The sequence below is a fragment of the Cibotium barometz genome, chromosome 44 (genome assembly GCF_041138505.1).
Source record: "Cibotium barometz isolate CiBa-2024 chromosome 44, ASM4113850v1, whole genome shotgun sequence".
Lineage (NCBI taxonomy): Eukaryota > Viridiplantae > Streptophyta > Polypodiopsida > Cyatheales > Cibotiaceae > Cibotium > Cibotium barometz.
The window spans coordinates 46,239,927-46,252,503 of NC_141089.1; the positions used below are offsets into that span (position 1 = coordinate 46,239,927).

General features: G+C 42.1%; 1 protein-coding gene across 1 annotated transcript in view; it reads left to right on the plus strand.

The window, feature by feature from the left end:
- The window catches only part of LOC147613358 (caffeoylshikimate esterase-like), a 61,552-nt gene that overhangs the window by 12,342 nt on the left and 36,633 nt on the right, over nt 1-12,577 (plus strand). Inside the window, exons 3-4 of the mRNA XM_086782670.1 lie at nt 11,586-11,712; nt 11,809-11,955. Coding sequence (XP_086638796.1) covers nt 11,586-11,712; nt 11,809-11,955 — 274 coding nt within the window. The remainder of the gene's footprint in view (nt 1-11,585; nt 11,713-11,808; nt 11,956-12,577) is intronic.

Below are 12,577 nucleotides of genomic sequence, written 5' to 3' on the forward strand. Positions count from 1 at the left end.
TCCTAGTAAATTCCCTAAGGCTTCTGGGATGTTCTAAATGATGCGCAGGCATATGCATGCATATTATGTAGGATGCAGAGTGCTTTCTGATGCAAACCCTAAGGCTTCTACTGACTCTACATGCATGAATGATTCTCTCCAAGTGGGTTAAGGGACTTGACTGACTGACTGACCCGCTAAGGCTGAGGAATGACCTACGTAGCTCGTGCCTGACTTATCCTGGACTGAGGATGTACAATGGGGTCACGGCGTACGACAAATATCATCCTATTGGGTTCTAAAACTGTACAACTGCTGCACTTCTGATGATGAGCCATCTTGTCACCATGCACTGAATGCAGAGTGCATGTGGCATCCGAGCACATGGCTGCCACCCAATTGTCATCCTCCAATGCATCAACATGAGAAATAGGTTCCTCATTACATGTGGTGGCAACAAGAGCTATATCCACATAATGTGAAGATGCATGGTGAGAAGCACCACGTGTACGACCTGGCATAAATGTGGACTGTTTGCTATCACACAAAGTCTCAACCAGCCATCTAGGAACAACCTTTGACTTCCTAGTATCTGTATCTTCCTTTGCCAATTTCTCACCCAAGGGATCTTGATAAATCTGAGGCATTTCAGGATCAACTTGGGGCAAGTTCAGCTGCTGATTTTGCTGATTTTCAGCAGGCATAGGTGGCTGTAAATGAGCCGAAACTGGCTCTACATTATCCACATTTGAATTGAATAAAGGCAACAAAGTATCAAACACATCTTCCGGCTCAATAGATGGCTGTCTTGTACATGAGAGGAGTGGCTGAGATGCATATTCATCAAAGATAACATCTCTTGACACAATGATCTTGCCTGTATTAGGCACATAGAGTCTGTATCCCTTACTCTCAGTACTATAACCAATGAAAATGCATTTGATTGCCTTTGCATCAAGATTATGTCTTTGTTGTGTGGGCACATGCACATATGCCAAACACCCAAAGACTCTCATATGAGTCACCACTGAAATCCTGCCATTCCATGCCGCATAGGCAATCATAGATTTCAAGGCTTAATGGGGCAACGGTTAAGGACATAATTGGCACACATAACCGCCTCAAGCCAAAACTTACTGGGCAGATCCTTGCTCTTGAGCATGCAACGTGCCGTCTCCATAAGTGTACGATTACATTTCTGTGCAACTCCATTCTGCTGAGGAGTATAGGGGGTAGTACATTGATGTGAAATACCATGTAATTGCATGTAAGATGTGAACTCATTTGACAAATATTTTGTCACGTGCATCCCGCACTTGGATGCCACGTAGACATATCTGTACAGAAGGTGCAGGACCTGGGATGGTGAACTGGTCCCATGTGAGCCCAGTCCGGGACGAGTCAGGCATGGATCCATCTTAGTCGTCCGAGATCAGGTGTGCATTGTCTTGCACATGAGTCCAAGGTCAGGTGTGCATTGTCCTGCACATGAATCAGTGCCAGTCCGCACTGTAAGTCTCCCTCTGGAATGATGTCAGGGATTCTGTGTATCTGGTATGGTACCGGATCCCAGATCACTGAGTAATTAGTTAGGGTTTGATTATAGGAAAAGAGGCCAACCCATAGGGCTACCCCTTAGGGTGGGCATGGGGATGGTGTGAAACCAGTGGTCCCATGAGGGCCAAGAAGGTCCTGGCTGTACCCACCAGCTATGGGTAGGCTGTGTGAGGGAGAGTGTGTGTCTTGAGAGACTACAGCTTGCATGTGTGAGTTTGAAACTTGAGACCTTGGCCCTTGAGGCTTGCTGCTTGAGGGAGAGAGAGAGAGTGTGTGTGTGTGAAGCTAAAGCTTGAAGTGTGAGGGAGTGTGTGTGTGTCTTCTTATAGGGAGGGAGGCAAGAGAGAGGCCAAGGCCCAAAGCCTCAAAGGCTCAAGGCCTATGGGCCAAGGCTAAAGGCCCATGAAAAGCCCCTCCCAAACGGCCAAAAGAAAAGGTCAAAAATGTGACCATTGCCCAAACAGTAACCTGCAGGCGTTCCCATGCAGCTGTCCCCCACAACTGTCCCCTCTTGGATCCGTCCCCGGAACGCCGTCCCTTGTGAGGGACGCCCAGCTGGGGACGTCCGTCCGTCCCCGTCCCACAGTGTTCCCGGGACGGCGTCCCCCCGTTCCAAGGGTCCGTCCCCTCTGTCCCCTGTGACTATGAGGGCAGGGATTTCCCAGCCAAGAAAGGTCAAGATTTCTGTATTTTCTTTTCAGATTTACATCATTCTAATAAAGCAAATACACCATCCGTGGTGGGGGCCCTACAGAGGGTATTTGGGACCCAATACTGTGTCCTCTCCATCTCTCCCTCTCTCTCTCTATTTTCTGCACATCTTCATTCAGTTTGTGCGTTAATTCCGTCGCGAAAAGAGTGCTGATTTCTGAGCATTGAAGTTACTGATCTTCTCCAAAGCTTCCGCATGTTACATATTCCCCCCCTCGATTTGTACGCAATGTGACAAGCTTGTGTCCACAAGCATTTTCAGCCATGGGACGGAAATCTTTGAAAGCTGCAAAAGCACCTGACTTCACTTTCAAACCATACACCCAACAAAACCGAGTGTAGTCATCAATGAACATGATGAAGTACAAGTGTCCTCCAAAAGATGGAGCCCTCATGGGACCACAAAGATCACTATGAATGAGCTGTAATGGACGGACAGCCCTCATAGTACCATCTTTAGAAAAGGAATTCCTGTGCATCTTTCCAAGAATGCATCCCTCACATACATGCTTAAATGGAACCTGCATAGGAGGAAGCTCATGCACCATACCTTGCTTCTGCAAGCGTACAAGAGATGGGAAATTCAAGTGACCAAACCAAGCATGCCATAACTTAGTGTCACTCAACACACGGGAGGTGGATGCAACCATAGCATCATGAGAATGAGTACTCCTGTCATACACGTCAAGCTTATACAAGCCATTGCATAATGTCCTAGAAAGCATAAGAGAAGCTGAATCTCTTCTGTCATACACTGAGCAACAATGGTCAGAAAACTGAACTTTAAATCTAGATAATGCAAGGGCTGAAATAGAAATGAGATTCTTCTTAATGCCTGGTACATATAAAGTGTCACTAAGAGTAAAACTGTCCCCATTACATGCTGTTAGCTCCACATCCCAATGCCTTTAATGGAGTAGGAGGCATCATTGGCACACATAACTATGCCACGTGGTGGTGAATCCTGCAAAGTGGCAAATAGATCCCTGCAAGAAGTGATGTGCTTAGAAGCACCACTATCAAAGTACCAATCTGCTGAGATAGACATACGAGAAGCAGGCAAACTGCATATAAGTACTAATGCATAGCCCTCATGAGCAAAGTTAGCCTCTTCTTTAGTGTCCACTGTAGCAGCCAAACCTTGCTGTCTCTTTTTCTTTTCACTCTCAATGCGCTTCCTGCATTCCTCAATGAGATGGCCAGGTTTCCTGCAATAGTTGCATCTCTTCTTTTTCTTGGTGTCACCCTCTTTAGACGAGGTAGAATCTAAATGGGCAGGTGGTTTGCCCTTAGACTTGCCCTTAGACTTACCACTAGATGAAGCCCCAGATTTACCCTTGTTTCGATCAAAGGCACCAAATGCCTGATCGGTAGAAAGCATAGTAGTCTTGTTAGAACGAGACTGCTCTTCCTACAATAAGAGAGCCACCAACTCATCCAAGGTATATAAGTTTGGATTACTCTCCATGAGTGGATGAAGAGTAGTAGAAAAACCCTAATAGGATTCTGGCAAACCTTGAGGAACTGTAGACACAAGCGAACCATCTGGAATGATCTCATCAATGTTGATAAGCTGCTCTCGCAAATCCTTGATGCGGGTAAGGAACTTGTCCATTGAATCACCCTCATCCATATGCTCAGACTTGATCTTCTTGCAAAGATAGGCAACACGAGCCTCATTGCGAACCTAATACAAAGAAGCAAGTACATCCCATGCACCCTTAGAAGAAGTGCATGAACGAATGTGCGATATAACCTGCCTTTTGCACGAAAGGGCTATCAAAGCATGTGCCTGAGCATCCTTGGCATCCCATCTTAGCTGTTCTGGAGTGGGTGGCAAAGGTGCAGAAGATGTAGCACCACCTGAAGATACATCAGCACCTGCATCAATAGTGCCTGAAGCACTTGCTGCTCGTGGAGGAGCAATAGGCTTGACATCAGCCTTTGACACATAGACCCATAAATTCTTTGTGACTAGTACATGTTTCATCATAGATGCCCACATAGGATAGTTAGTGCCATCGAACTTATCCTCAGCGGACAACATGCCAAACAAATCACTAGTATTCCCGTACATGGCTGTCACAAATGCGTAGAAATAGGTAGTGTAACTGAATCAATGCACGAGCTGCAATATGACCCAAGTGTACCACTGTTTTTGCTCAATACATAGGCATAAACCACATCAATTGGAGTGCAAAAACCTTCAAAGCAACCTAATGCTGGGACACCTGAACATTGGGGGAAATGCCCGAAATCTGTCTTTATCATCCGTACCAATGCTGTAACACCCAAAGAATTGGGGGAAATGTCCCAATGGCAAGTGAATGTGCCTATAACACCCAAAATGCTTGCAAATGTCTATAATAGACTTGCAAATAGTGTCAATTTCTGCAAAATCCCCAAATTTCTAGTGCAATTACGCACCAAATCTGATGAAATCAATGCCAATGTGTGCCAATGTTGCAATTTTAGGCTCAATGGTGAAAAGTCCCAAAATTAATGCAGTCGATTTGCTAATTTTTAGCATTTTTTGAATTAAAAAAATTATAGAAATACCAAATCGTGAGTTGGGTTGCAGTCGGCACAATTTAGGTCAGGCAGCTTTAGTCGGCACAAAGCAACAGCAGGGCAGCTTCAGTCGACACACACCAGCAGGGCATTAGAGGCAACAGCAAAAGCAAAGTCCAAGTTGAGATCCAAATCCAAATCCAAGTCCAAGTCTAGATCCAAATCCAAATCCAAGTTCATCCCATGAGTAATCTCCACAACTCCTACAGCCTTGTCAATGAAGAAAACCACAAAAGCTCTTTCTAGCAAGAAAACTGATATAAAACCTGTTTTAATGGTTTTCGGGTGCGATAAATACCTCCACAAAGCAGTTTTTAAGGCTTTTGAAATTTTCAGTCCATGTAGCTTCGCACTCTGTACAGTTCCTGTTGTACGGACCCGTACAGTCATATGAATAGATGATGATGTGGCACTACAGCCAATGAAGGCGCTCTGAATCAGCGGGGCAACGATGAAAAACTCCATGGTTTGGTTCATGATTAAGAAGACGATTTCCAAGCTTCAACGGAGATGGCAACACCTTAAAGATGAAGAGGTTGTTCTCCGGCTTGATGCTCAAGAGAGACTCATGCTTCTTTTATACTTAAAGAGGGCCTTGCTTTTTTCCAAAAGCTTATCCATGCTTTGCTTTTGCCTTTTTACTCTTTGCTTTTTCCTTTTTGCCTTTCAATAATAAAATATTACTCAACTTTTGTCAAAGTTATTTAGCTTTTGCTTTTCTAACTTTATGGCCTTGCTTTTTGGAAAAGCGGCTTTTAGATTTTTGGTCCGGCTTAGTCTCCTCTTGCCAGTGGTGTCCCTGGCTCGTGGTCAACCTAGTTTGACTATTTGCTTTTTGTTGCTTTTTGACTAAAACGGTGCTTTTTCTTTATCAAACCTTATGGACCTTGTCCTCATGTCTTCCTCCACTTGTCTGGTGTCCGGACATGGGTTTCATCATGAGAAATAGAGCTAGGAGGGCCTAATAGTTTCAGTATGAATGATGTCGAGCCAGATGCTCTTGATGGACTTCGTAGGCGGAGTGTGGATTTCTTCGATGACTTCACTGCATCGAGCTCTCCAGATATGCATAAAAATCATTTATAATGAAAATCACACTTTTAATATTAAAAAAAATATCTTTTATGCATATGTTTATGTATAAAAATTATTTATAATGAAAATCACTCTTTTAATATAAAAAATATATCTTTTATGCATAAAAAATATTTATGATGAAAATCACACTTTGAATATAAAAAAATATTCTTTTATGCATATTTTTATGCATAGAAATAAATAATGATAAAAGTAACACTTTTATAATAAAAAAAATATTCTTTTATGCATACTTTTATGCATAGAAATCAATAATGATAAAAGTAACACTTTTATAATAAAAAAAATTTCTTTTATGCATAGAAATCAATAATGATAAAAGTAACACTTTTATAATAATAAAAATATTCTTTTATGCATAGAAATCAATAATGATAAAAGTAACACTTTTATAATTTAAAAAAAAATCTTTTATGCATACTCTTATGCATAGAATCAATAATGATAAAAGTAACACTTTTATAATAAAAAATATTCTTTTATGCATACTTTTATGCATAGAAATCAATAATGATAAAAGTAACACTTTTATAATAAAAAAATATTTTTTATGCATACTTTTATGCATAAAAATCAATATGATGAAAGTAACTCTAAAAAATATTCTTTTATGCATTATTTTATGTATAAAAATCTATAATGAAGAAAGTAACACTTTTATAAAAAAATTATCAATATGTATCTTTCTATACATAGAATTTAATTCTATTGAAAATCATTCTTTTATAAAAATTAATCAATATGCATCTTTCTATGCATGAATGAAAAATGACACTTTTAGAATACTCTAACGATGGGAATTACTCTTTTTCATTAAATAAAGATGAAATTTATTTCACAAATTTTTAGAAAATTTCGCCATAATCTCCTTTGTATGGCTGACCATTTTTCAATTTTTAACTCTCTAAAATTAATTAAAAGTTCACCAAGGGTATTTAAATCATTCTAATGTAAACATTTTCTACTTATTTAAAAGAAACATTATGAAAAACTTGATTTTATCCAATAATCAATCATCTAGGATAAAGAATGGTTGGATTTACTAAAGAAGAGAGGGGAATGCCTTTTTTCAATGAGGCATAACATCATTTCATTTTAGAGAAGACAAAAATCATAAAAAAATCATAAAAGAAATAGAAAAGAGAAGCATCTCCAACTTACATGGATAATTTGAGAGCTTTCCTTTGGCTTGATGGTTTGAGGATTCTACTTGAAACAAGAGTGGCCACCAATCTTTTAGAAGAGGGAAGGTCAAAAACTAATGAATTATGAGTAAAATTCACAGTTTTTGGTACTTGGGAGAAGCAGGGTAACAATGCAAAACACTATTGAGTTTCAACAAAGGGGAAGGCTTCTATTTATAGGAAAAAGTGAGCTTCTAACCAAGCCAATTGATTCTAGAATTTTTCAAATCAGTTTGGTCAATTTTTGACCATTTTTGGATCAGTTTAGTCTACTTTTTGGATCTAGTTGAAACAGGAGAGACGAGAGATAAATATATCTCATTATTTGGGAGTTTAAAACTCTCCCACATATGTGAAATAGGTGCCTCCTTCATGAGGAGAATTTTTCCATACTGAGGTATCAAAAATGCATCATTTCATCTAAATATCTCTCTTTTTTAACTATTAACCTTGTCCTTAGTCAACTCTTCATCTTATGTGAGTATTTACTCATTTTTGGGAGATTTTTCTTTTATTCTTCTATTCATCTCTTCCCTAGATTTGGATGAGTCTTATTGGTCCATAGGAACCTTAATTTAAAATTTCGAAAAAATCTTGACCCCCAGGATAATGCCTCTTGAATAGATTATACTTAATTTCTAATGCACTTGTGAAAATCTTTTTGAACTTCTGTTTCAGGGGAACTTACTTTAATAAGATGAGGTATTTTTCTATCCAAAAATATTTAAAAACTGAATATTCTCTCTCTAGGTCAAAACTGGTAGAAACAAGATCTTTTATAATTTTGAAGAGGGATTTGATTACAGGGGAAGATGCTGGACATCTTGAGAGGCTGGGGAGGAATCTTACAGTGAAGGGAGTCAATTGGAAGATCCAGAGGGCGGGTGGAACTGTCAGAATACGCAGCGGAGATGATGACCAGATCTGGGAATACAAGCAAAACGCAGTGCAGAAAATCACAGCACAAGAGAGAGAGATAGAGGTGTGTAACTCTGCTCTATATACACAAGAAGATCGCGGGAATGATACAAAAAATGACAAGGGGCTGGGGGCCTTGGGAACACAAGAGCAAAACGCAGTGCAAAAAATCACAGCACAAGAGAGAGAGAGAGAGATAGAGGCGTGTAACTCTGCTCTATATACACAAGAAGATTCCGGGAATGATACAAAAAATGACAAGGGACTGGGGGCCTTTTTATATGGCCCCCCATCAGTAGTCGGCCTTCTCTAGGGCAGCCGACTGGACACAAGAAACCTCCACGACTGAAAAATCACAGTCGGCCAGCAGAGTAGAGTGGGTCGGCCAGCATTAGAGAAGTCCCACGACTCATGCAGTGCAGTCGGCCACTTCCAGAATCTCCACAGATGCAGTCGGCCAGGTTCAAGGTGCTCTTGCCACTACTAGACTGCCTCCCATGCCACAGAAAAATAGGAAAAAAATGGGGAAAAATATGGAGAGTGGGGAAAAATGAGAAAACACCTCATAAGGGCGGGCACACCCACAACAAAGCATAGTCACATGGGAACGCCGTTCCATTGGTGTGGAACGGGGGAACGTGGAGGAATGGAACTTGGGAACGGCGGAACGTGGAGGAACGCTTTTTTAATTTTTTTTCCATGATTCGCGAAGCGGCACCCCTTACGTGTTTTTTTTCCACGTTCTGGCCGCCGGCAGCGTAATAGCGCATCCTTCTTTCTTTTTTTTTGAATAGAAGGGTTACGGGTGCCCAAAACGTTTTGGGCACCCTTTGTATTTTAAAAAAAAAAACGGATACCTGCAAGTAGCGCCGCCGCCGACCCCTTTAAAAAAAACATGGAAAAAAAAAAGATTATGCAACGTTTTTTTTAAACGTTGAAAGACGACCTGCCAGGCTGCCCTGCAACGTTCAAAAAAAAAAGTCAATATCAACGTTTTAAAAAAAACGTACCTTTCAATTGTATATTTGTCTCTTTTTACCTGCTTTTAATTGTATATTTGTCTACTCATGTGTATTGAAATATGATAACGTGTCGTTCCGGATCCCGTTCCGGATTGCAAGGGGTCTCGTTCCCGTTCCGGATTGGCCCCTCGTTCCCATATCCGTTCCCGTTCCCTGGTGACTATGCAACAAAGGCCATGGTGTCAATAGACAGGAGATGACTTCTAACAGGAACCACCTCTCTCGTGTGCTGCCAAACCTTCTGTCGCGCATCCACCACATGTGGGTATAATGGGGCAGTTGCAAGAAGGGATCTAAAAAAATATGTGGCAATGGGTATCACATGGGGGGGGGGGGGGGGTTGCTCAGAAAAGATAGCTTCATCCTGGCCTTGCAGCCTGTGAATACCATCTCTCCGCCTGTGGGGGCCGGCAATCTCAAAGAAATCCCCTGTGACTCCATCTCCGGCTTGGGTCCTGAAGGAAGCTCTGGCATGGTATCGGTACTCCACCCCCACCCTCCTCTCCTCTATGGCTCTGAGCTCTGTATGGGTGACAGCCAAATGACTCTCAATCCACGGGCTATCCGGGGAACTCTCCTGAAGTTGCTGGAGAGAAGCAAGACCCCGGCAAATGCTCCTCTCTGGCTCATGGAATCCCACCAATCTGCACTGTGTTGCCTCCTGTAGTGAACTCCTAATCTCACCAAGGCCTACATCCAAGGTGCCTGCGGTAGAACCTGAGAGAAAATCCATCCCCTCCCATATTTGCTCGATCTTGCTACATATCTCGGAGTCCTGTATGAGGCTATCTTAGTGCTAAGTGTCTGTCTTGCCTCCACAAGGACAAAATAATTGGAGCATGATTGGAGAAGGTAGTGCCTGCCAAGATACCAATCATGCCCCTGCGAGCCCACTCATCCACATAGAATCTATCAAGCCGAGAAAGATTGGGGCGGGTGCTGCTCTTGTGAAACTGCGAGAAGCATAGACTCCCGGGGCTGCGTCCAAACTTTGCCAAGTGCCAAGGGTCCTGTCCCCTAAGTGCCAGGATCAACTCCTCCCATGCGGATTACTCTGAGCCAGCCATGCATCCTTGGAGTCTATTCTCTGTTGACTCTATCATGTTGAAGTCCCCACCCATGCACCAAAAATCGGCCTGAGGGAGGGATTGATGAACTGTACTCTAGAAGACGACTCTACCTGCAGCGACGTTTAGAGCGTAAACATTAAGGAAGCCCAAACAGTCCTTGCCAATCCTAATGGTAACCCCCGAGCCCACCCAGTGTCTATCATGCCTGAGCCAACTACTGCCGGCAGGAGCTGCTCATTGACAGAAATACAAACTCCCCCCACGTCTAGAGGGGCCAAAAGAGGGAGAGTGACTCCTACGTGGTAAAATTTCCCTGCAGCGACGGGTATGCCCCTCAGAATGACGGTGCTTCTGGAGGAAAAGAATATCAATGGGTCCCTTGATTGCTCCTCTACGGAGCTCTCCCCTAAGGACGCTGCACCTCTGAAAACACTAAGGTCCCCCCAAACCCTGAATGTTCCATGAGGCAATCCGCATATCAATCTCTGTGAGAGGAACGTACAATAGATGTTTGATACAGTACAGAAAGTATCGATTAAGTTAAGGTGCTTCAAGTATGCCACTCTTTTTCTAGTTTGAATAGTATAAATACAAAACATGGTATTTTGTTATTTTGAAAACAATTGTGTACACATAATATTATGCACAGGCTGCATAGGAAAGCATATGGCAGTTTGACAAGGTCAAGGATAAAATGGAACTTCAAAACTTATATAGAAGCTTGTGCATTTTGTATGGTGTATCCAACACTCCATACAATACACATGATGTACGGAAAGCAATGGACAGATCTGAAGGTTGAGTACAAGTACGGAATGCAAGTTGCAACTCTGCGGCTGGTCGGCTGCATCCTTCTACGTGATGCATGCCAAACGGGGATAAAAAAACAATATGCTAATGGTTTCCAAACGAAGTTTGTCCATGTATCTCACTGCGATCAAGCTTGACACTCAGATGTGCAGAGTCAAATTGTCTGTCTATTGCATACAAATCTCTTGCATTTTTTCTGAAAGGCTCAATCCGATGGCACTGATAGGTTTTCCGTTGTTTGAGAACAATGACAGAAATGGGGGAGACAAAAAAAAAACTGACAAGTTTCTTACCTGGATTGCATCTGAAATGAAGCGACCACAGGTGGATTGGCAGGTGTATAGTCAAGGGAATGGCTGAAACATTAGGAGAGAGCAACGGACAGAGGGGAAACACACCATAGACCAGTGAGAGGGAGGAATTGCACAGAGACCCAAAAAAGGGTTTCTTGGCATGCAGACAGCTTGGGCAGGGCACAAAGAACCCAAGCCATCACATGGATCGTGCAGTTTATACTGTAAGCAGTTGTAGCCTGGAACCATTCCAAAAGCTTCATGCCTTCCTCTTAAGGTCGGCGGATGCACATACTTTACATGGAGAAAGCATTGATCTAAAAAAGAAATCATTGTCCCTTGTGAATTAATATATTTTGTTTGGACTTGCAGTACTATGAGATGAATTCACGAGGAGTAGAGATATTTACACGAAGCTGGTTGCCAGAGTCAGGAATGGTGAAAGCAACTGTGTTTATTTGCCATGGATATGGTGATACTTGCACATTCTTTTTTGAGGGTAGGTTTCTCCAAGAAAACCCTCTTTTGGAACGTCTTTTCAACATTCATATTAGATTTCAACTCAATAATGGAGTCTGTTTAATGCAAACTGTAGGAGTTGCAAGAAAGCTTGCAAAAGCTGGCTATGCTGTTTTTGGAATGGACTATCCTGGTTTTGGCCTCACAGCTGGGCTACATGGCTTTACTCCCAATTTCAACGAGCTTGTGGACGATGTCATCGAGAACTACTCAAAAATCAAAGGTTTTTTCTTCTGATGGTAGCGTTGAAGTAAACACACATTGAAAAGATCTTATACCATGAACAAACACAGAGCATGCCCACTTAGGAAAGGAAGTTGATATTGAGTATGTTCAATACTTTGGGGTGAATCAAAGCATACAGATATATGTCCACGTGTGTTTATGGGTTTGGCTTATTAAACTTCATGACCCATGTAGCCATGTTTAGGCACAGGCCCAAAGCTACTACTACTTGGTTGCTAAGTATGTTAGGCCAAGTGAGTAAACCATGCAAAATCTGTGGCAATTTTCGTCTCATGTTGCATAGGCTTAGCAAACATGGAGTGTGCGCCCTTCAATCTCTATTTCTTGCATATAACACAATGTGTATAGTCTCCTCTCTTGTGCCTTTCCGTTCCAAGCTGCATCCTCAACCATAAGATGGTGGGATCTAGTGCAAAACAACGTGATTGCACATCTAATCTGATGAGGGATTGGTGTTGGCAACCATGGTTTTTGGTGGTTTGGAATCTCTCCTATAAGCTTTCCACTATGTAGGGTTGATGTGTGTACAGCATCATTCCAAGTTCATTTGGAATTCTCTTTCCATTTCGTTGCAAGACATCATGCAGGTGTATGCACCA